Source organism: Ursus arctos, unplaced genomic scaffold, assembly GCF_023065955.2.
Source record: "Ursus arctos isolate Adak ecotype North America unplaced genomic scaffold, UrsArc2.0 scaffold_14, whole genome shotgun sequence".
Lineage (NCBI taxonomy): Eukaryota > Metazoa > Chordata > Mammalia > Carnivora > Ursidae > Ursus > Ursus arctos.
This window is the reverse complement of record NW_026622808.1, coordinates 12,094,204-12,117,725: the sequence shown is the minus strand read 5'-3', so window position 1 is coordinate 12,117,725 and position 23,522 is coordinate 12,094,204. Positions and strand designations below refer to the sequence as shown.

At 52.6% G+C, this 23,522-nt stretch overlaps 1 protein-coding gene across 6 annotated transcripts in view; it reads right to left on the bottom strand.

Annotated features, from left to right (window-relative positions):
- Window positions 1-287: 287 nt before the first annotated feature.
- Window positions 288-23,522, bottom strand: part of ZZEF1 (zinc finger ZZ-type and EF-hand domain containing 1) — a 99,995-nt gene continuing 76,760 nt past the window's right edge. For all 6 annotated transcript variants that reach the window (XM_057311389.1, XM_057311387.1, XM_057311390.1 and 3 more), the window contains exons 43-55: window positions 22,722-22,915; window positions 21,129-21,248; window positions 19,746-19,937; window positions 18,988-19,088; window positions 17,759-17,894; window positions 17,305-17,664; window positions 15,795-15,938; window positions 15,180-15,348; window positions 14,903-15,001; window positions 14,383-14,548; window positions 4,909-5,062; window positions 4,381-4,452; window positions 288-2,685 (exon numbers count right to left, since the gene is read on the bottom strand). In XM_057311389.1, the coding sequence (XP_057167372.1) occupies window positions 2,605-2,685; window positions 4,381-4,452; window positions 4,909-5,062; window positions 14,383-14,548; window positions 14,903-15,001; window positions 15,180-15,348; window positions 15,795-15,938; window positions 17,305-17,664; window positions 17,759-17,894; window positions 18,988-19,088; window positions 19,746-19,937; window positions 21,129-21,248; window positions 22,722-22,915 (1,988 nt within the window). In that variant the 3' untranslated portion in view covers window positions 288-2,604. The remainder of the gene's footprint in view (window positions 2,686-4,380; window positions 4,453-4,908; window positions 5,063-14,382; window positions 14,549-14,902; window positions 15,002-15,179; window positions 15,349-15,794; window positions 15,939-17,304; window positions 17,665-17,758; window positions 17,895-18,987; window positions 19,089-19,745; window positions 19,938-21,128; window positions 21,249-22,721; window positions 22,916-23,522) is intronic.

Genomic DNA, 23,522 nt, shown 5'->3' with positions numbered 1-23,522 from the left:
TGGGGGACAGCAGTGTGGGTGCAAACCTCCCAGCAGTCAGCAGTGCCCGAGCGACACAGGGCGAACATAAACCTCGACCGCCCGCTTCCTGCGCGGCTCCAGCCCAGGCTCGGGCCTTGGAGCCAGAGGGGCCACTGAGCTGCGACCCTCCTGGTTCCTGCCGACCCTGAGGCCTCGAGACTCTGGCGATTCCATCCCTCTGGGCTTGGTAGAAGCTCCAAGTACGAGCCTCACGAGAGAGACAGAAGAAAAGGGAAGGGAGAAAGAACCCCACACGCAGCGGTACGTTTCTTATATAGACTTTGTACAATGTATTTCTCTTCATTTGCATATTTTTCCCACAACTTCACATCCTTTTTACAGGCTGAACTCAGCTTGATATAATCAAAATTCTTTCTTTCAAACAAGAAAAATTCAAAATCCTGAACCCGTAAGAAAGCAAATTAAAAATGATGATGAAAATAAGTCACCCCTCCCATTAGGAGCAGTGTCCTTTCGTACAATATATGGGGTTTGGGTCAGAACCTCTGTATGGATCAGGCACATGTTTTCACGACACCTTTATTCTTGCCAGTTTTAGCTCCTGCCTGGCAAGTCTGCCTCCGAGGATCAAAGGGAGGCTGGTCTTGGAGGTGTCGGTTCCTTGGTGACGACTGGGACCCGAGGTGGGTGGGAGGCAGGGTGGCCGGGCCGGTGGGGCGAGCAGGGGAGGGCAGCAGCTGTGTGCCAAGCAGAACCCGGGCTCGCTCTATGCAAAGTGGTCAGAGAGACCAGAACAGCCAGGCCGAGGACAGACAACAGTGGGCAGAGGCCAGGTTTATTTACAATTCGGCCACCCAACGATAGACAGCAAAGTTGGTGGTGACTGCCCCTAGGTGTGACCCTGCCCTGCCTGTCCGTCCCGCCTGAGTCAGTCAGTCCGGGTCCTGAGGGCTGTGGATGGCAGCGAGGTGAAGTGGTGAGTGCACGGTCTTGTCTTTCAGACCCCCCCCCCCCCGTCAGAGTCGGGCCCCGACACCTGCTCTGTGACCTCCCTCTGCACTGCGAGAACCACCTGGGTCTGGGTGGTATGCACGTGGGGCCTTCTCTGGGGGTGCAGGCAGAGTGGAAGAGAACGCGTTTCTACCAAACCACAATGCCTGCCTGAGTGCATCCTGACACCACACGGGCCGGGGTCTCGGACCTTGCTGAGGTCAGGGCAACGGGCCTTAGGTCACCAAGTTCCTCACCCAGCCCCGTCCCCGTTGAATGGTGCCTCACAGGAGGGCTCCACGTGCAGCCTGGGGGCTTGACTGGGGACCACACTCTAGGGCTGCAGGACGCTGCCGCCCCTCGGCCTCCTGACCCGGAAGGCAGAAGTGCTTCTGCAGGAAGACCCTCCTGGGACCCACAGTCTTGGGCCCTTCCAACCCAGACCCCTGCAGGGAACAGTCACATGGCGGGGCTGACCTGCTCAGCTTGGCCCTAGCTGCAAGGAGCCTTCCGTGGGCCCAGATGCCATACTGGAATGGCAGCTGCCCGAGGCGCTCTTCGCGCCTGCGAGTCCCGCTGAGGCTTGCACACAGCCCCCGTGCCGGCCCGGCCTCACACTCCAAAGCATGGCTTTGGAAACACATTCATCACCAGCACTGCAGGGCACGACTGCGATCATAAAAAGGAGAATGGGAAACAGCACTGGCTAGAACTACTGCCGCTTTGCCAGACCAACGACCGCCAAGCAAGCATGGAGTCCAGAGGTGGATGTGACGGGTTACCGTGACCACGGAGAAGAAATAAAAGCATCATATATTTTTTGTTTGTTTTTTGGTTTTGGGTTTTTTTTTTTTTAACTTCTAAAATAATATCTCATCTGATAACACTCCAAGTCTTTAAGTACAGAAGCTTTCACACAAACAGCGTGTCCCCCGAATGGCCGTTCCACTGGGCACCCTTGAGACCTCCCAAGGGAGCCATGTGGTTGTGTTTTAAAAATGTCAGGTGGAAACTGAAATATGTGAAAACAACTAAACGCAGATGTGCTGGGAACCAGAGCAAAAGCGATGCCCGTGGGCGGCCCGCCGGCTGTGACCAAGGGCACTTGTGCTCACCGAGGGCTTCTGTGGGACGGCCACGTGGCCAGGACAAGCTCCCACCGGCTTTGGTTTGGACTGCCCAGTCCCAAGAAGCAAGAGCAGAAGAAGAGCTCCCAGGCCAGGCCGCTGCTGCGGGAGGCCCTGCCGAGGACGGCAGCTCTGGGCAGGCTCTGTCTTCATGGGAGGGGCAAGTGCGGCCGCTCCAGCTCCGCGAGACAGAACCCTTGCCGAGGAGAAGCCTTTCAGGTCTTGCCGGGCTGTGGCTTCCAAAGGCACAGAGCCTGAAGAAGGCGGGTCTCGGAACAGTCGGCCCTCCTGAACAGCTCTGCGCCCTGCTGCTCACGCGCGGTGCCAGCTCGTGACGCGGCAAGGTCTCGGACGCGTGGCTGTTTGGCATTCTACTCGGAGTGGAAGTGGGAGCTCAAGGGCAGCTGGGCACGGACGCCACAGGCGTTTTCCTGAATGAGTTTCAATGTCCGTTCTAAAGTTCTTGCGGACAGGTTAGCTAGTTCCATGCACGCCACACCAAGCTCTAACACTCGACATTCCAGAGGCGGGTTGCCTTGTTTGGGTAGTTGATGGCCAGGCTGATAGCAGCAATGTTCTGCAGAGCCTGTGGAGGGAGAAAGGGTCACTGCCAACGTCGAACCATTCACTTGTTCGTTCATGAAGTGCGAACTGGACAAGACCCTCAGCTGAGCACTGGGGGTCATCGGGAGAGTAGGGACAGACATGAGCCAGATGTGGTTCCCCTCACCCAGAGCTCCAGCCTACAGCGAGGGACGGCTTCTCTCAAGACCCCGTGAGAGCTGCAAACATAGGGCAGAAATACTATCACGGCTCTGAGACAGGTGCAGGTGCAATGCCGGTGGGCTCAGTGGACCCAGAGGACATGGCCCATGGGGCGTCTGGGCAAGCTCTTTAGGGAAAGGGAAGAGTTCAGACGAACAGAAGCGGAGAAACAAGCAGCCAGTGTGGGCCCCAGTAGGAAGGTGCTGGGAAGCGCTGGAGCCAGGCCGAGGCCGCTGTGCGAGCTCAGCGCAGCGAGAGTAGAGGGCAGTGGGGGGAGGAAGAGGCAGAGCACTGGCCCAGCACAGAGGAGCCTGTGGGGCGGGTCAGCATGAGGGCGAGGAGACGGGACACGGGGACAGGCAAGAGGGAGGAGCCCACAGGAATACACGACACGGAGCTCTTGGTGCCATATGGTCAAATCTCCAATTTTCGCTGTGTGTCATGAAACCAGGGGTGGTCGAGGCAGTGCGGGCAGGATCTGTTAGGAGGGGCAGGAGTTCCTCCTCTGCCCACAGGTCTCCGGAGAATTCATACAAACACCTCTTAGTTGATGGGGGATTCCCACATCCCAGCAGCCTCCAGGCTTCCCTGCGAGACGACCGTGTGTTCACTGAGCAGACGTGCCAGGAACAGACGCCGACTCCTGCGTGACCCTGGGCAAACCTCCCCCTTGTCTGAGCTCAGCGTCCCCATCTGTCCGCTGGAGGGCTGGACCACAAGCTCTCGGATATTCATGGGGTCTGTGAGCCTAAGGCTCTCAACGTGTGGTCTCGGCCTGGAGGCTCCTGAGACCCTCACAGGGGCTCTGCACAGTGGAAAACACTGTCGCAGTGATGCTGAGCCATGAGTCTGCCTTCTCCCCCTGCACGTCGCCGAGCATAGCGCGGAGTCTCCCTGAGGCCGCTGTGCGCCAGGACAGCCGCAGCAGCAGAGGCGCTGCCCGGGGGCTTTCTGTCAGAGCAGACGCGGACGACCGCCGCTCTCCGCGGGAACGACTGTATTTTGAAAAATACAGCTGCTTTTCACAGAATGTGTTACTCATATGAACAAGAAATGAGTTTATTATTTCTTAAAATGAACTGATAAATGTTTAAGTTTTTTGTTTTAATTTCTCATTTAAAATCTCATTTAATTTCTAATGGCATATATCAGTATGTAGAACACGTCAACACAAGCTTTTGGGGATCCCCAGTAATTCAGAAGTGCAGAGGGATCCTGGGACCAAACTGTCAGGAGCTCTCCTACCAGGGAAGAAAGTTACATCCCAAACTGTCTGAAACCTGACTGTACGGAAACCTCAGTCGAACTGTCGATTTAAGGCATTGGCTGTTTTAGTTTCAAAGACACAAATTCTTGTTGATGTCTTCTAAGCCCACAGTCTAACATGAATGACACCGATAACCGGGCTCAACGGCTCTCGGACAGCAGAGGGAAGCAACTGGGTTGGGACAGAGCTCCGTGCCGACCCCGGGGGCAGCGGGGACAGGGACGGCTGGCTCTGGCGGGGACAGAGTACCTGTGCCGCGCAGCGGAGAAGGTGGTCATCAGTGGTTAAGGCCAGCAGGTAATCCTGCAGCAGGCCGAGCTCCTGGGGAGAGAGCAGAGATGCAGCGTCACTGGACCAGCGCCCAGCGGACACCCACCCACAACCACAGCAGTCTCGCTCTGCAGGGCGCCTCATGGCACGACCTCCCTGGAGAGCCGAGGAAGGGCCTGGACCAGGAGCAGCCCTGTGCCTGGGTCCAGGGGGGGCTCTGCCCTGACTCACCCACGTTCCTCATGTAGAAAATGAGGGGTAAGCTAAAGAATTCTGAAAGGCCTTCATCTCTCACATTCAATGGGCCTACTCTGCTCATGGGAGGAAAAAGGAGGAGGAAGAAGAACCCATCCGTTTCATTCTCCAGAATTCACTATTGTCAAGGACGAACCAAAAGCAGTTCTGTCCCCTTTGGCTTTAGACCTGACAGAATAAAGTCTTCCCAGAGGCTTGGGCAGAGGTGAGGACCCTGCAGGGCAGCCCCTGGAGCGCTGGTGGGACCCTCACCTGGGCGCGGTTCTCGGTGACGAAGAAGAGCTCGGTGAGGGCGCGGTGCAGGGGGAGGAGGATGCCCGGCTGTGTCACGTCCTCAAACAGGCTGTACTCCATGTGGCTGAAGAGCTGCCACAGCGGCTTCAGCAGCGCAAGGTCACAGAGGTCGCTGTGGGGGCGGGGCCAGGCGGGGGTCAGTCCTGAGACAGACGCCAGAAGGACGCCCGCTGGCGGACCCCCGACATTGAGGAAAGTCATTACCCTCCCGAAATATTCACCAGCAGCAAACAGGGAAAGCGGCAGGACCCAAACTTCAAAACAGGGCTCCAAGGAAGCGGGAGACCCTGGAGCGCAGTCACGTAAGTCAACTGCACGTCTTTAAAATGGGTGCTATGAAGAACTTCCATCGGCGGTGGAAGAATCTTGAGATGAGGGTGACATGGAAAAGAGCCACACATAAAACTGCATATGCAAAATAAAAGTAAAACACAAGTGCACACACAGTATCATGTGACCATGTCAAAACCAACAGTGAACACACAAAAAATGTTATCCGTGGTTGTCCCTGTCGGTTTCCTAAATTTTTTCTTTTCTAAGTATTTATTTATTTGAGAGAGAGAGAGAGAGGGCACAAGCAGGGGGAGGGGGCAGAGGCAGAGGGAGAAGCAGGCTCCTGGCTGAGCAAGGAGCCCGATGTGGGGCTCGATCCCAGAACCCTGAGATCATGACCTGAGCCGAAGGCAGATGCTCAACCGACTGAGCCACCCAGGTGCCCCAGTTTCCTAGATTTTCTGCAACGCTCATTGCTTCAACAATCAGAGAACAAGAGAAGATTTAAAAGACGGTGATGACCCATGTTACAATCCCAGGATCATGAAACACAAGAAACGTGCTGATGCGGGTGTCAGCCAGAGCCCTCCGCAATCCCACGGGCCTCTGGTGAGAGACTCGCTGACATTTTTGACTCAGAGGGAGGATGTGCTTTTCATTTCACATCAACGTCCTTCAGAGCAAATAATATTCTTTTTTTTTTAATGATTTTTTGTTATATTATATATATATATTATATATTTTGTTTGTATTGGCTGTGACTTTCTGTTCTGTATCACTCTTGGGGCCTTTTTACTTTTATAGAACCCCCCGTAATATCTCCTGTAGGGCTGGTTTCGTGGTTACAAAATTGGTTAGTGACTGGCGATTCAGAAATGTCTTTATTTCTCCATCAATTCTGAATGACAGCCTTGCTGGATAAAGGATCCTTGGCTGCATGTTTTTCTCTGAAAGAGCTTTAAATATGCTCCCCCAACCCTTTCTCTCATTCCAGGTCTGTGTAGACAGGTCTGACGTAATTCTGATGCCTTTGCCTTGGTACATGAGAAATTTCTTTGCCCTGGCCGCTTTCAATACTGTATCCTTGGATCTAATATTTGCGAATTGCACTATGACGTGACGTGGCGTAGGTTTGTCATGGTTGAGCTTGGGAGGGGTCCTCTCTGCCTCTTGGACACGAATGTTTGTTTCCCTCGCTAGATTAGGGAAGTTTTCAGCTACAATTTGTTCAAATATCTCTTCTAGACCTCTGTTTTTCTCCACCCCCTCGGGGATGCCGATGATTCTAACATTGGATCGTTTCATTGAGTCAGTAATCTCCCGTAACCTACAATCATGGGCTTGGATTTTTTTAAGAGCAGCTTCTATTTTGGTTTTTTCCTCTATTAACCCATCCTCCAATTCACTAACCCGTTCCTCTGCTTCTGTGACCCTGGCCGTCAGAGCCTCTAGTTTTGCCCGCATTTGGCTCATAGAATTTTTAATTTCTGTCAGATTTGCTCTCATTTCTGTCCTTAGGGAGTCTATATTCTCAGTAACCTTTTCGTTAATAGTTTTTTCAATTCTACTCATCATTTTGACCATCGTTACTCTGAATTCCATTTCTGATACTTTGGTTACATCCATATCCATTATTTCTGTGGCAGAGGCCACAGATTCACTGTCTTTTCTTTGCTGGGGGGGGGCTTCTCCTTCTTGTCATTCTGATGAGGAGAGGTTGCGGGGTTGTCCAGAGCCCAAATTATTGACTGGGTCCCAGGCCGTGCCCCTTGTTTTATAGGGATCTTAGGGATGTGGGCTTCTTCTTTAAAGATTTTATTTATTTATTTATGTGGCAGCCAACCAGTGAGAGAGGGAATAGAAGCAGGGGAGTGGGAGAGGAAGAAGCAGGCTCCCAGCGGAGGAGCCCGATGAGGGACTCCTTTCCGGAACGCCGGGATCACGCCCTAAGCCGAAGGCAGGCGCTCAATGACTGCGCCACCCAGGCGCCCGGGTTGTGGGCTTCTTGATTTTTCAGCCTGCCTTCTGTGTTCTGGGGGAGGGGCCTGCCGCGCCGATACTCAGGCAGCCCTGTTTGGGTAGAGTCTCCGCGTCCCCTGCGAGGGGGGATGGGGATGGGCACTCTCTGAGCCGGTATTTCCAGGCTTTTGTTCTCTGGCGGCTTTCCCTGGCGGTTTGCTGTGCCTCTTCTGAGCGTCAGAGCAGCAGCGGCCTAATTTCAGCCTCTGTCACAGAACAGAGGGATTGTGGCCCGTTCTCTACTAATGTTCTGGCCACTTTAGACTCTGTTTCTGTTGGTGCTACTCAACCCTGCAGCGTCCCGGGATGTGCGCCCCACACCCGGCGTCCCAGCCCTCACTTCCAGGGCCGGCGCGTCTCTGTCCTTTGTGTTTCTAATGCCGCCAGCCGCCAGCCGCCCCGCCCGCACTCCCGGATCTCCCGGTCTCAGTCTGGATCCAGTGAGCGCACCGGGATTCCGGTGTTCCGCGAGATGCCTGGTGGCGCGCACACCCGGCTCACGGTCTCAGTCTGCTGTTTCCCGGGTGCCGTCCGCGAGCCCCGCCCGCTCTCCCGTGCAAGTGGCTACTGCTTCCCGGCGCCCGATCGTGGCGGCTCCCTCCCCCTTCCGTTTGTCTTCCGATATCTGTGCACGGATTCATGGCTCCCCGCTTCGTACCTCAATACTCAGCGCTGGAGATGTTCATTTGTAGAGATCCAGATGCATCTTCCTGCGTCTCAGGCTGGTTCCGTGGTTGTTTAGGCTGGTCTGGTACCTATGCAGCTCGACTCAGGGGACCGGCTGAAAAAGGGGTCCCCTACTCCTCCGCCATCTTAACTCCTCCCGAGAGCAAATAATATTCTGGGCCTCACTACATGACTTTATGCATTTATAATCGTAAATTTTGCCTTTTCTCTCTAATGTATGACTTTAAAAAGTATTCTATATCTGTTGGCCATTCGTAAGTCTTCTTTGGAGGAGTGTCTTTTCAGGTCTTCTGCCCATTTCTTAACTGGATTATTTGTTCTGCGGGTGTTGAGTTTGGTAAGTTCTTTACAGATTTTGGATACCAGCCCTTTATCTGTAATGTCATCTGCAAATATCTTCTCCCCTTCCGTGGGCTGCCTCTTAGTTTTGTTGACTGTTTCCTTGGCTGTGCAGAAGCTTTTTATCTTGATGAAGTCTGAGTAGTTCATTATTGCTTTTGTTTACCTTGCCTTTGGAGACGTGTCCTGAAAGAAGCTGCTGTGTCCAAGGTGAGGTTACTGCCTATGTTCTCCTCTAGGATTTTGATGGATTCCTGTCTCATATCAAGGTCTTTCATCCATTTAGAGCTCATCTTTGGGTGTATGGTGTCAGAGAATAGTCCCGTTTCATTCTTGTGCACATGGCTGTCCAATTTTCCCAGCACTATTTATTGAAGAGACTGTCTTTTTCCCATTGGATGTTTTTTCCCGCTTTGTCAAAAATTAGTTGATCATAGAGTTGAGGGTCTATTTCTGGAGTGTGTATTCTGTTCCATTGATCTATGTGTCTGTTTTTGTGTCAGTACCATTGCTGTCTTGGTGGTCACAACTTTGTAATATAGCTTGCAGTCAGGCAATGTGATGCCCCCAGCTTTTGTTTTTCTTTTTCAACATTTCCTTGGCAATCTGGGGTCTTTTCTGGTTCCATACAAATTTTGGGACTGTTTGTTCCAGCACTTTGAAAAATGCCATTAGTATTTTGATAGGGATGGAGTTGAAAGTATAGATTGCTCTGGGCAGCACAGACACTTTAACAATGTTTATTCTTCCGATTCATGAGCATGGAATGTTTTTCCATCTTTTTGTGTCTTCTTCAATTTCTTTCATCAGTGTTCTGGTTTCTAGAGTATAGATCCTTTACCTGTTTGGTTAGGTTTATTCCAAGGTATCTTACGGTTTTTGGTGCTATTGTAAATGGAATCGACTCCCTAATTTCTCTTTCTTCAGTTTCATTGTTCGTGTATAGAAATGCACCTGATTTCTGAGCATTGATTTTGTATCCCACCACATTACTGAATTGCTATATTAGTTCTAGTAATTTGGGGATGGAGTCTTTTGGGTTTTGCACATAAACTATCATGTCATCTGCAAAGAGAGAGTTTGACTTCTTAGCCATCAGGGAAATTCAAATCAAAACCACATTGAGATACCGCCTTACACCAGTTAGAATGGCAAAAATTGACAAGGCAAGAAACAAAAAATGTTGGAGAGGATGTGGAGAAAGAGGAACCTCTTACACTCTTGGTGGGAATGCAAGTTACTACAGCCACTTTGGAAAACAGTATGGAGGTTCCTCAAAAAGTTAAAAACAGAGCTACCCTATGACCCAGGAGTTGCACTACTGGGTATTTACCCCAAAGATACAGATGTAGTGAAAAGAAGGGCCATATGCACCCCAATGTTCATAGCAGCAATGTCCACAATAGCCAAACTGTGGAAGGAGCTGAGATGCCCTTCGACTGATGACTGGATAAAGACGATGTGGTCCATACATACAATGGCATATTACTCAGCCATCAGAAAGGATGAATACCCACCATTTGCATCGACACGGATGGGACTGGAGGGGGTTATGCTAAGTTAAATAAGTCAAGCAGAGGAAGACAATTATATGGTTTCACTCATATGTGGAATGTAAGGAATAGCATGGAGGACATTAGAAGGAAGGGAAAAATGAAGGGGGGGGAATCATAGTGGGAGAGGAACCACGAGAGACTATGGACTCTGGCAAACAATCTGAGGGTTTTAGAGGGGAGGGGATGGAGAGATGGGCTAGCCCGGTGATGGGTAGTAAGGAGGGCACGTATTGCATGGAGCCCTGGGTGTTATACGCAAACAGTGAACCACGGAACACTGCATCAAAAACTACTGATGTGCTGTGTGGTGACTAACTGAACATAATAATAATAATCAAGTATTCTGTACATTTACTCTTGGAGCCAATCACTTTCTTGCAGAAGAAAAGCAAGGGGAACACTTGGTTTGACTGAAAGAGACAGCTCTATAGCAGGACTTTCAGGAGAGTGCTCAGGGAGTGAAGTCAGCGCACCTGCCCGGCTACACTGCGTCCGGCCCCCTCCCCTGGGGCTGCCTGTCCCCTCTGCCCGTCCAGTCTCGCCCCGGGACTGAGGAAGGTCAGCGCTCTGCAGAAGCGCATCCGCCACGCGGCCGGGAAGGGCCCAGGAGTCTGAAGACGGTTTCAAACCATCACTCAACCAGACCTTTCTCACTGCAAGCTGCTCTCCAAAGAACAGAACTGAGCCCCTGTGGGCTAAGGGACCTGTCCCGCACACGAGGACACAGTGGCGACAGCAGTCACAGTCTGCTTACCCCTCCCTCCGCCAGCCTGCGTGCAGACACACTGCTCACCCTGACGCAAGAGCCCTTCATTTGTAAAATTACAACAGCTCCGTACTACAGCCTGCGTAATAAAGAGATAGAAGATGCCCTGCTACTTCGATACCATCACCCCACTCTGACGGGCACCCTGCGTCTGTGTGCCTTAAAAATGCTGGGGGTGTGGTGCCTGGGTGGCTGGGCTGGGGAAGCGTCTGACTCTTGATGTGGGTTCAGGTCATGATCTCGGGGTTGTGAGATTGAGCCCTGCGTCAGGCTCTGCACTGGGCGTGGAGCCTGCTGAAGACTCTCTCTCTGCACCACCCCCACCCCCGCTCACATGCTCGCTCTCTGTCTCTCTTAAAAAAGAAAAGCTGGAGAGGGACACTGAACCCCTGACAGGCAGGGGTCTGAGTGTGTGGACGATGCATGTGGCACAGTTGCCACACCTGCCCTCCAAGATGAGGAACAAGGCAATATGTCTTTAATCCCTACTTCTCCTCAATACTCTCTGGGAGATCCTGGCTAGTGCAAAAAGGGAAAAAGGCAAATAAAATAAAAATTTAAAAAGAATCATAGAACTTTACATCAAAAACTAGGGATGTACTGTATGGTGACTAACATAATATAATAAAAAAAATTATTAAAAAAAAAAAAAAGTTAGACAAAATATTTAAAATGCTTCTAAGGACCAAGAGAAAGAACTAAGACCCGTTCTTTGTAGATAACAGACTGTGCTCTGAATAACACACACACACTCTTTTTAACAAACAAAGCACGGTCACTGCATACAAAGGAAATACACAAAAATTAATTCTATATGAGCGAAAACAATTAGAAGTAAGAATTGTAAAACACCAATTACGACAGCATCAAAACCACTAACTACCTAGAGGTCGATCTAACGGAGTGTTGTGCGGCCCGTCTACACAGAAACCTGTAAGACATGACTCCGGGCTGAGCAGCGGAGGACTGCAGAGGAGAGGAGCCCAGACATAACGCTTGTGGGTTAGGGCTCCAGTGTTGTAAAGGGTCATAACCCCACCGGGTGAGAGGAGGCGTGTGCATATGTGCGTGCACAGAAACAAACACGTGGACTAGGAACGCAAGGAACGCTACAAGGTAGCAGAAGCTCTGGCCAGAGCAATCAGGAAAGAACAGGACAAAAGGCATCCACCCCGGAAGAGAAGATGCAGGCCTGTGTGCAGATGACCCCTACAGAGAAAACACCGAAGACTCCACAGAAGAAACGTCACAACACGTCAATTCAGCAGAGTCACAGGGCACAAAATCAGCTGCATTTCTACACACTAACAATGAACTACCAGAAAGACAAATTAAGGGAACAGACCCATTTACAATGGGATAAAAAAGAATAAAATACTTAGAAATAAATTTCAACAAAGGAGGTAAACTGTACGCTGAGAACTGTTGAACACTGATGAAAGAAACTGAAGAAAACACAAGTAAGTGTAAAGGATAATCCGTGTTCAAGGGCCCGAAGAATACTGTTCAATGTTCATGCTGTCCAAAGCAATATACTGATTCCATGTGGGCCCTATCCACGTCCCAACGGCATTTTCACAGAAACGGGAAAAACTACGCTACAATTCGTACAGAAGACCCTGAATAACCAAGTCAGTCTTAAGAACAAACCTGGAGACCTCACATGTCCTGATTTTAAACCATAATCCAGAGCTACAGTCATCCAAACAGCACGGGACTGGAAATACAACAGGCATAGAGACTGACGAGCAGGACAGAGGACCCAGAAGCAAACCCATGCATATACAGCCAGTCAATTTCTGACAGAGGTGCCAAGAATATGCAATGAGGAAAAGACGGTCTCAACAAATGTGTTGGGAAAACTGGACAGCCATATGCAAAAGCACGCAACCGGATCCCTAACTTACACCACGCACAAAATCAACTCAAAATAGATGAAAGACTTGAATGTGAGACCTCCAACTGCAAAACTCCTACAAGAAAATATAGGGCTAAGCTCCTTGATGTTGGTCTTGGCAACGATTTTTTGAATTTGACATAAAAGCAAAAATAAGAGGGACTACATCAAACTAAGTGAACAGACCGACAAATGAAAAGGCAATCTGAGGAATGGGAGAAAATATTTGTAAATCACATCTGAGAAGGGGTTAATATCCAAAATACACAAGGAACTCATGTGACTCAATTTCAAAAGAACCAAAATAACCCAATTAAAACATGGTCAAAGGACCTGAACAGACATATTCCCAAAAAAGACATCCAGATGGCCAACAGACACACGAGAAGATAGGGGCTCACATACGCATCCTCAGGGAAATGCCAATCAGCGACAACAAGACGTCGCCTTGCATGTGTGAGGACAGCTATCATGGAAAGACAGGAGACAACAGGGGTTGGCAAGGACGCGGAGAAAGGGGAACCCTGGTGCACTGCTGGTGGGAACGCACACGGTGCAGCTGCTCTGGAGACCAAGATGGAGGTCCCTCAGAACTATTGTACGATCCAGCAATCCCACTACTGGGTTTACAGCAAAAGCACATGAAATCATTACCTCAAAAACACAGCTGCACTCAAACGTCCACAATAGCCAGGGTACGGAAACAAGCGGAGTGTCTACTGATGGAAGCGGGGATGCAGCAAACGTAGTGCGTGGAGACACACAACGATTCTTCAGCCATGAGAAGGAGACCCTGCCTTGTGTGACAGCACGGACGGGCCTGGAAAGCATTACGCTCAGTAGACTAAGCCTGAGCAAGACAAACCCTGGGCGATCTCACTCCAAGGGGAAACCAAAACGAACCGAGCAAACTCGTAGACACGGAGAGTAGAATGGTAGTTGCCAGGGGCTGGGGGTGAGGAAGATGGGGAGAGGCTGGTCAAAGGAACAAACCTCCAGCTGTGAGACGAATAAGGCCTGAGGATCTAACATAGAACACGGTGACAACAGCAGACGATGGCATACAGCGCTGCCTCATTTAACAGAAATTTGCTGAAAAGCAAGTTTCAGCAAGAGAGGAGACCTTCCGTGCTGTCACCCACAACGGAGGTCACCATGTGAAGTGCTGGGCGTGTTAACTAGCCCGACGGGGGACCCTTTCACAACACGGACATACATGAAATCATCACCTTCCACACTCTAAATATATTACAATATTGTCAGTGACATCCCACTAAAGCAGGAAAAACAAGAGAAACGAAGCAACCAATTCTAAGATGTGTAAGGATGTGCAGGGTTGGGGCAGCCATGACATCCTCGAAGATGAAGAACGCCACGTTTCTACGACGAGATACGTCCGTCTGTCATAAAGCTACAACACGGAAGACAGTGTGGAACTGGCACAAGGAACCAAAATGACCAAGGGTATGGCAGAGACCAGACAGATGCATGCGTATGCGGGCGCCCTCTGGGTGACAAAGCTGGCGCTGGAGTGAGGTGAGGGGAAAGGTGGTCTCTGGGGTCAGGTGGAGACTCATGTCCAAGGAACTAATCCTGACCCGACACATCCCATCACACACAGACGTCATCCCACGGGGGGCGTAAGCTAGAAGTGACAGAAAAAACAAGCTTCTAGAACACAGGAAATATCGTCGTGACCCCAAGACAGGGTACAGCAAACATGCCCTAAACGGGACAACAAAGGCACTACCACGAAAACAAACAAACAAAAACCCCACTTGTTGAACTGGAAGACCTTCCCATCAGACACCACTGAAAGGGAATGACAAGCCACAGAGTGAGAGGCGGTCCTCACAGTCCAAACCCCCGCGAAGGACCCGCGGAGGGCAGCTCACCTGTGGGTGCAGCAGCGTACGATCCTCAGAAGCAGGTGGATGGCTTTCAACCGCTGATGACCAGTCTGGCGACAAGCCACGCCCACCAGCCATTCCCAGATTTTGCCCAGCGGGAGGTGTGGCACAACTCTTTCTTCGGACAACATCTGCTTCAAAATTTCAAACCCTGGCCCACGCCCACGAAACACAGGTATTTTAGAAACATTAGCTTCTTGAGTTTTGATAAACAGAATAAAACAACTATGATCATTTAAATTTTGCCTAAAATTATGCCTTTGATAAAAGCAACAAAGGACATTTTCAGTTTCTCCTTTCTGCAACGTGCCCTGCCCTCTGTAGGTCCCCACGGGCAGCTCTTCTGTCCGTCCACTCACGTTGACAACCCGCAGCCACAGCACATTCAGAGTGACGTGTGTGGAGGTCTCAGCTTTGATCTGAACACCCATCAGTGACACTGTGGCCCCTGCAGCCACAGGGGGTCCCAAGAAGAGCCTGTGGACGGAAGGACTGGCGCACACACCTGTCTGGAATCGCCCCAGGTGTCCCGCCGTCACAGTGAACTTGTAGCCCCACTCCGTGTTGCTCATGTCAGAGGTGAAGCGGTAGTACAGAGTGTCTCCTGGGTCACACAAGATCAGAAACAGCTCAGGACAGCGCAGCAACCGGGAACGGCAAGTGACATACTCCTGATGGGAAAGGCTACACCCGGGGTGACACCCTCCCACAACGTCCCTCTTCTAGTACTGACTTTCAACACTCGATGTGAAGCGTCTAATGACCAAGGATATATTTACTACCTGGGAGCTCAAAATCCTTCCATTTCTGCTGGGACCCACTGAAAGTGTGTCGGTCCTGCTGGAAGTCGCTACTGCTGGACATGGCTAGCTCGTCACAGCCTTCCTCTGTACTGCACTGCGAGTCGAATTTGATGGAGAGGTAGATTGCACCAGGGATGTGGACTTTATCCTGTAGAGGGGACATAAGGACACTTCTATCATTCCTGCGGGCTTGTCTCGTGCCACGTCCTGCAACTCTAAGGCAAGGAGGACGGGGAGCACGGCCTGGGTAATGAGACAAAAGACAGGGGTCTCCACAGTGTGGCCACATCATCAGGAGACAGTGCAGCCAGGGCTGAGCCCAGGCCCACACACAGACTCACTGTCGAAGATGCCAAGGATTCCCTGCAAGGACCTTGTTGCTGGAAAGGCGGACTCCTCCCCCCAGGCCCAGGGGCCCACTGTTTCCTATTAAGCCAAGGTCAGAAGACTGGGTTGTGGAGACTCCCCGGATTTGGGGGGCAGACTGCTGCTTAGAAGGAGGGAGGGCTGCCCAGAGGGGAGCAGCCAGTGTGGACGTGGACGAGAGCCTCAGCATCCCTCGCAGGTCCTGCCAGCCGTGTGCCCTGGACGTACCTCAAAGTTGGTGTTATTGTTATATGGGTGTTTCGACTCCCTCACTTGCACCTCCATCCCGGGCTCCTCCATGAACTGGCAGGCAGCCAGGGCCATGGTCCCCAGCATGCTCCCGTGGCAGCCCTGGAGCACCTTCCGCAGGATCTGGCAGGACATGAGGCAGGGAGTGTCAGAGCCTCCCAGTGGCAGGAAGAAGGACAAGTCCATTTCAACTCAAGGCCCATCCAAAGGGGCTGGCTTCACCCTGGCCCCTGGCCCCACGCCCGAAGCCAACTCTTCCAGCCGTCTCTCACTGCGGGGACGGGGACAGGGGAGGGGTGGGGTGGGGGCTTGCTGTGCACCAGGACGCCTCCGCCTCAGTCCTTCCTGAGAAGGACAGAGAAACAATGACAGCACAAAGGGACACAAGCCAAGGAGGTGTGGAACTGGGGGCTCCATGGGGCAAGGATGGGGGAAGCCATGTTCCCCTTTGCCGCTTCCAAGTGAGAGCCATGGCTACAGCCAAGCTGCCAGCCCCTCCGAGGCTGTGTGGCTGGGAACACATACACGGGACTTAGAAACCAGTGGTGTTCTTCGACGGCAAATTAAGGATGAGAAGATAAACTCACTTCCTGAGGAATCCCCCCCCCATAGGGCATGTGGGGGGGGGCGGGGAGTGAGAGTACACCGGATGTATGCGGGGGGGAGGGGTGAGGGTACACCGTGTGTGTGTGTGTGTGTGTGTGTGTGTGTGTGTGTGTGTGTGTGTAGGTGCCAAGGGGACGGGGGTGAAGAAGGCGGCAGTAAATGTGACTTAAGATTTTCGCACTTGGAAGCTGGAAGGTGCTCCCAGACCTTCCCAGCTCGGCTGGAGGAGGTGCCCGTGGCTTCCTCCCGCCCAGATGCCCAGACCAGACTGTGTTCTGCTGTGCGGGTCCTCTGGGTACGTTCCCCCTGGGAATTGCTACCCCAGCCCTCCTCTCAATGACGACGTTGAAGATTTGACTTAAGAACCGACCCGGAGGCCTGGAAACTCAGAACCGGAACATAGGCTTAGGCTGCAGACCCTGCACCTGCCTTCTCGAGGCCAGGGCCTCTTACTGCACTTCCTCCAGACAGAACTCTCCCTGGTTACAGTGTGACAGGTGCGAGTGCCCCGGGGCAGAAGTTCCAGAAATAAGACACACACGCCCTGTACCACTGGGACAGGCCATCAGCCGTACTTCACCGTGTCCCCGGGACTTGGGACGACACGACGAGACACGGGCTAGGATGCGTGCAGGGTCAGGCTCCACGGGAGCGCGGTGTCAGTACCCTGTGCGCACCACGTCTGCCCCAGGCCGGCAGCTCAGCTCCAGGCCAGGACCGGAAAGAGCCCAGCCGTGCCCCCTCCCCCCAGCCTCTGCTGCACCCACAGCTGTCGCAGAGCCACACGGCCACACAGGTGACCTCCCTCCGGGGAGGCCCTCACCAGAGGAAGCAGGCTCAAACGCTGGGGGGGCAGAGGAGGAGCAAAGCGGGTGACAATCACCTTCTCCCACTGCTGCTTTTCTTCCAGCTGCATGAACATGTCCAGGATGTAGGTCATGTGGGCCGGGCCGCTGAGCTCCAGGGTGTCCTCGCTCACTGGCACGTGGCCAGGCCACTCGGCGAGCAAGGAGGCCAGCACGTGGCGGGCGTACAGCACGGCCGTGGCCTCGTTCACGCGGAACAGGTACTCCCGCACGGCCCTCTTGCTCTTGCAGTTCAGCTCCTTGTGCAGGAGGGCGGCGCTCTTGCTGCGCCGCTGCTTGGCGTAGCTCTGCTGCAGTTCGCTCTCCGTGCTGGCGATGAGCTTCTGCGTCACAGGGTTCGACTCCGCCGTGGCCTGCTCACAGCGTGCGGGCCGGGACTGCAAACCCGAGACCACCGTTACCGCGGCCGGCCCCTCACCACCGGGTGGGGGCCGGGGCAGACCTTCCGCGTCCAAGGTGGAGGCAACATACCAAGCACGGTAAGATGATCATGTCTGTGTCCACGGCTTTGGCGCCCTGCTCCTCCAGCCTCAGACTCCGACTGGGCTGCCACCTCTGCGCCAGGGTCCGAATCCTTTCATCCGTGGTGAGCTCGTCCCCGTCAAACCTGGCGGGAAGGGGCACAAGGCTGGGTACGCACATCACAGAAAGCGGAGAGCTCGGCCGTGGTGGAACTTGTCAGAAATACCGATCCGAGCCGTCCTGTGCCTCTGCAGTGACATTACTGCCCCATATTCCGCAATCTGGACTCACAGCACTCATCTACTCGCGCCCTGGTGGCAGAGGGTGCAAAGTGTCCCTCAGGATCTTCGAAACAACGTTCCCAGAGGCTTTAGCAAGATACACAACCACCCCTGGCAACAGGGTCCCCACCCCTCTTCAGCTCGACGGGCTGATGCAACTAGGCTCTCACCCGCAGGAGGCCAGTGAGCCTACCCTCAGCAGCTGGGTTGAGGGTGCCCTCCTCTCTCCACCCTCCCTCCTCTGAGCTAGAACGCAGGTGGGTATGTGAGCCACGTGACAACACGCAGGGTCAGGCACAGAGCAGAGCTGCCCACCCACCCTGCACTGCCACAACAGAAAAAACAAATTCTATCTTCCTTGACCGGGTATTTCTGGGTTTCTTAGTTACAGACTATGCCCTGCTTCATTTCACAAAGGATTTGAGGCAACATATACGAAATACAGGAAAACAGAAATAGAAGATAAAAACATAAAGAAAAATCAAATTGGAAGTGAATGTAAGTTAGAACAGAAGTCCAAACTAGGATATGCCAGGCAGAGAGGGAGGTGAGCTGCGACAGGTAAAGTTCACACACACTGGGAGCTGGCCCAAGAACCGGGCTGAGCTTCCTGGCCCAGAGAAAGGGAGTGATATTAACTTTCTAACAACCCTTGGGGAAATCCACGAAGATCATGTGCCAACAACACTCCGACCGGAGGGCCCTGTCTGCCCCAGGACGATGTATGGGAGAAACCTTGCCATCTGCCTCCGTGTCCGCACCCAGAAGGGACACACAGCACAGCTCAGAGGACACAGACAGTGCGTGCGGTCAGCTTTCACAGCGCTGCACAGAGAACGGAAAACCGGGCCCATGGGGCAGGCCTGCAGGAGTTTTTACCGAGAGCTTGCGGCAGGAGGCAGTCACAGGCCTGCCCTCCCTCGCTCTCCCACGTCAGCTGCGTCTCAGCGACCTCACCTCTTCTGAACCTCCAGGAAGAAAGAATCGGTCCTTTTCATCTGCAGCTCGTATATGGCCCGGAGGATGTGCAGAGGGGCATTGAGCGCGTCGTGCGCCATCTGAAGGCCATGGGAGGAAGCACAAGAGAGACGGTTTTAAGTTCTGAATATCGTGTGGCTGCTTAGAGCAAATAAAATTATAAACTCTAAAACATGGGCTGTAGACTCTGCGATGATAAATTCACAGGAAAACACAAAGCGTGGAAATACCAGACCACCTCGTGCAATGCTAACAGTCCACAGCTACCACCCACCACACGGCACCCGCCCCAGCTTCCCTGCGGCTGCCACGCTCGCCACTCTGACAACTGGCACATCGGTCTGGAGATGTGCTTGCTTGTCTGATCTCCGCCCAGACGCTCTGTCTTTTCTTCCTGCAGCCACTGTTCGAGGAAGAGGGCGTCCCCAGGGAGGGTAAGAGAATGCATCTCAGAAGGCACGAGGGGATGCCATGCATCAAGGGGCTGCAAATTATGAGCAAAACTGCATGGGCTTATGTCATGGGGGAGATGATCTACAGCCTTTAGGCCCCAAAAGCTTAAAAATCACAGTTGTAAGGATTCGCCGTTCTTCTGGACCAATTCTGCACAATTCAGACTGAGTCTTCAGGAAGTGAGCTCTCAGCACGTCAGACTGAAGCATTTTCCCATGGAGGCAAAAACACGGTACAAGCCAAAGAGAACCCATCGCTCGGCTTCACCAAGGCCCAGAACTCACCAAGAAACATATTCTGGTGGGCTCATCCAGGCTTTCCAGAGGGTCCAGCTTCTTCTGCTCTGGCTCGCCGGGGCTGCTGACCGTGCCTTCCACCTCCTCCTCTTGGTCCGCCCGCTCGTCTCGCTCCGGGGCTGTGTGCTCGGCCAAGGTGTGGATCTCCTTCTTTGAGGAGTACAACATGATGGACAGAATCTAGACAGAAAACCAGGCAGGACAGGCGTGTGGGGGTTCAGTGGGTGAGATCTTTAACCCTCAAATGGTAGAAAATATTTGACCTCATTTTTTTAAAGATGTAAGAATTCACAAAAAGAATGTAAACTTAGTACCAAAAGAAAAACATGTTCAATTGACCTGTAACCAAAGACGTGCTAACTAAAACCGAGGGACCTCTGCTGCTGACGACGTAAGCTGGGATCACTCTGAGAACGCGTTCTGGTGAAACGTAAAGAGCTGTAACGTCTACTGCCTCTGACCCGCCTGTCACTCCCCTTTGAGGTATAACGTAAAGCACGTTACGGTCAGTGAAGCTGAGATCCCCCTCGTGTGTCGCCTGCAGCCGTTATGCTGGGGGTCATGAAACGACCCAGCGACTCGGGGAAGCGGCTGCCGCACGTGCGACAGGGACGCAGACGGAAACAACTAGAACTAGGCAGTACAGAGAATACTTATGGCGGCTGTATCTGTGGGGCAGAATTCAAAGTTTGTCTTTCTCTTCTATATTTCACATTTTCTGCAATGTGGTTCTATTATCTGAATGATAAAAAAAATTAATTTAAAATTTAATTTAAAAGCTTTTCCTCAGAACAAGAGCCCAGATGCTCTCCCGGTTTTCCGTTGCTGTATTTCAGCCCCGTTTCCTTCTTCGCACTCAGGCCTCTGTGTGACGGGCGAGGCTGGCTGACCTCCCGCCACAGAGGAGCCGCGTCGCCTGGACCTGAGGCTGGCACTCGCCACACACACTGCACAGGAACCACAGCAAATCCACTAAGAAAAATCGGAGGCCCAGAAGGAACTGTGGTAAGATGAAAATTATCGACTGAAATCCTACATGAAATAACATAGCTGAGGACAATCTCAGAAACAGACTTCAGCTCAAAGGAACTTTAAAGGGAAATTGTAATTCAAGGACACACTTTATCGCCGTGACGTAATGGTCCGCCGTGTGCTTCCATAAAATACGCCTCCTCCTCCGAACAAACACCACATCCGTTCTCTCCCGACAGGGAGGACAGATGTCATCATCCCAGTGTCCAACAGGGACACGGCTCTAAGACGCGGTTCCACCCACTGCACAGATCGAGCACACGCAGGGCAGAGGCAGGCGCAGCTGACCACGGTCCTCACCGCTGCGCGGGAAGCCGGCAGCAGGCGGCGCACCCCTACCTCCAGGTCCCGGAGGAGCCACGTCTTACTGAAACCGGTCCCTTTGCTGCACTTGGTCACCAGCAGCTTCAGCAGATCCGTCTGAAGGAAGGTTGTATGAGTCTCTTCAAAACCGTGAGCCTGCCAGACAAAAGGAAATGACACGCGGCTGCCTGGAGGGAAGAAGGTGAGGCCGCACGAGCGGAGAAGCAAGGCTCTTTTGGAGCCGGCTCGCCTTGTGGCCCAAGGTCACCTTGCGGGGAAAATTCCAGAGTCGGCAGGCAGGGTGACCCTCCGATCCTCAGCCCCAACCCGAGTCTGTCCACACCCTGTCTGACTCAGCCCTCGGCAAGCATCTCTGGAGCCCAGGACACGCTGTGCACTTCGTCCTGCACGAACGGGCCCTCTGCAGCGCTCTGCCTTCCCCAATTTCCCAGTGCTCGCCAGACCACAACCCAAGTCCCGATCGTGGCGGACGGGGCGCTGCAGTTCCCTGCCTGCTCCTCTGGTCTCGCATCCCTCTTCCACGGGGTCCTGAAGGGCCCGAGGGGTCTGTCACTGACAACCATGCCTGTGGCTGGGCCTGGCATTGGTGGCTTTCCCTGCACACATGGCTCTGCCCAGACACCTCTACCACCTCACATTTCACCTCCTCGGGAAGGATGTCTCTGACTCATGTTAGTCCTCCTTGGGGGCCCCGTGCCGGCTCTCTGGCAGATTAGACTGTGAGCCCCACCTGCTCTCGAGTTCAGTGCCAGAGTTCCACGCGGCTCTCGGTGTTCAACAAATACTTATGAAAACACGGATTCAAAGACAGAAATGGTCTGGCCCCTCAGGGAGTTTATTTTCTCTTTGCTCCTATAATTAAACAACTGAGACGAGGGCAGATGGTGATAAATGCCTTGGAGGCGATGAACAGCAGTGGCATGGCCTCGGTGCCCTCGCCACGAGCACTCGGCGGGCCCGCAGCTGGAGCGCCATCCGTGCTGGTTCCTTGTGCCGCCTGAGTCCTTCTGTGGCCTCCTGGGCAGTTCTGCCAAAGTCCAGGGACTCACCAACTTTTAAAATGAAACCCTTCTTTCATGGCTACTCCTGTAGGGAAGACCGTCCTAAAAGTGACCCCTTCCCCCCGTCAGACCCCTCAGGTAGCCGAAGAACCACCTTCCCACAGGTCAAGGCTTCTTGTCTACAAGCCAGGTATCACCCAGCTTCTCCCACCCTGACTGTCTAGCCTCTCTCTACAAGTCCCATAGGATGAAGGTCCCCTTTGATCTCCCCTGCCTCCTGCCTTACGATGGGCCAGAGGAACTATGGTTTGGAGGGAAGTGAGAAACTGTTCCGTCCAGTTTCTTCCCATCTTCCCAAGGTTACATGGCCATCAGGCAAACGCCTGGTTCCATGGAACAGTACTAAAAAAATACAAAGAAGCAACTACCGGGAAAATTCTGTTTCTTCCTTAGGGTTATCCCTGTGTGAAACCTCACCCATTCCTAAGAATAATCAAGATCCTTTGTTAACCATCCATCGAAATCAGCGGGCATCTCCTTGTAGTCAACGCCCTGCAGATGTTAAATCACAGCGATTCGTTAGCAGATGGAAGAAGGTCACTGTTACCTTTAGTGTTTTATATAGTCCTTTGAGGGCCAGGGACAGGACCCAGGTTGCTTCCACTGCCTCGGGACAGTGGCTATCCACGCTGGTTTGCAGAAGATGACTGGCGATAAAGGCAAAGTGCTGGGAGTACTGGCTCAGCTGGGCCTGAGAGCTGCTGCCTTCCTGTCCTTTCTGGACCAGCTGGTAGTCCTTCACTGGAGGGTGAGGTCAGGGGGAAGAGAGAGGCATGAAAGTACAGGTAACACTTCCTGCAGCTAAATCTCTTCCCCAGGAATATGCCTTACTGTAGCAGGAACCACAGACCCCGAAACACAAATCGGCCTGGCTTCACACTTAGCCATTACACTTACAGCTGGTTTGCAGGTGAGCACAGAAATGGCACTGGGCCACCTAGCCATCAAGCAACCGTGAGAGACAATTCACATCCCTACCACTGTGCACAAACAGCTTGTCTCCCACGTGCTGAAGGAGCTTCTTAAATGTAGCACACAGGCAGAACGTCCACTCCCAAACAAAACTAGGACAGACTGGATTGACTCTCCTTAAACACCCAGAACACAGAAAAAGTACACAAAACAATGGTTTGCAGACAGGAGATAAGTGGTAAGGACTATGAACCCTGATAGAAGGGACATAAACCAGAGGAGCCCTCCAACAGCCGGATTTCTGGAGACAATTTCCAGGCTGCAGAACAGGGACTAGAAATCTGAGCAGAGTCCTGCAGTCTCAATGAACTGATGACAGAGAGGTGAGAGTTCAGGGAAGTCAAGGCAGCTAGAACTGATGGGGCAGAATGTCGCA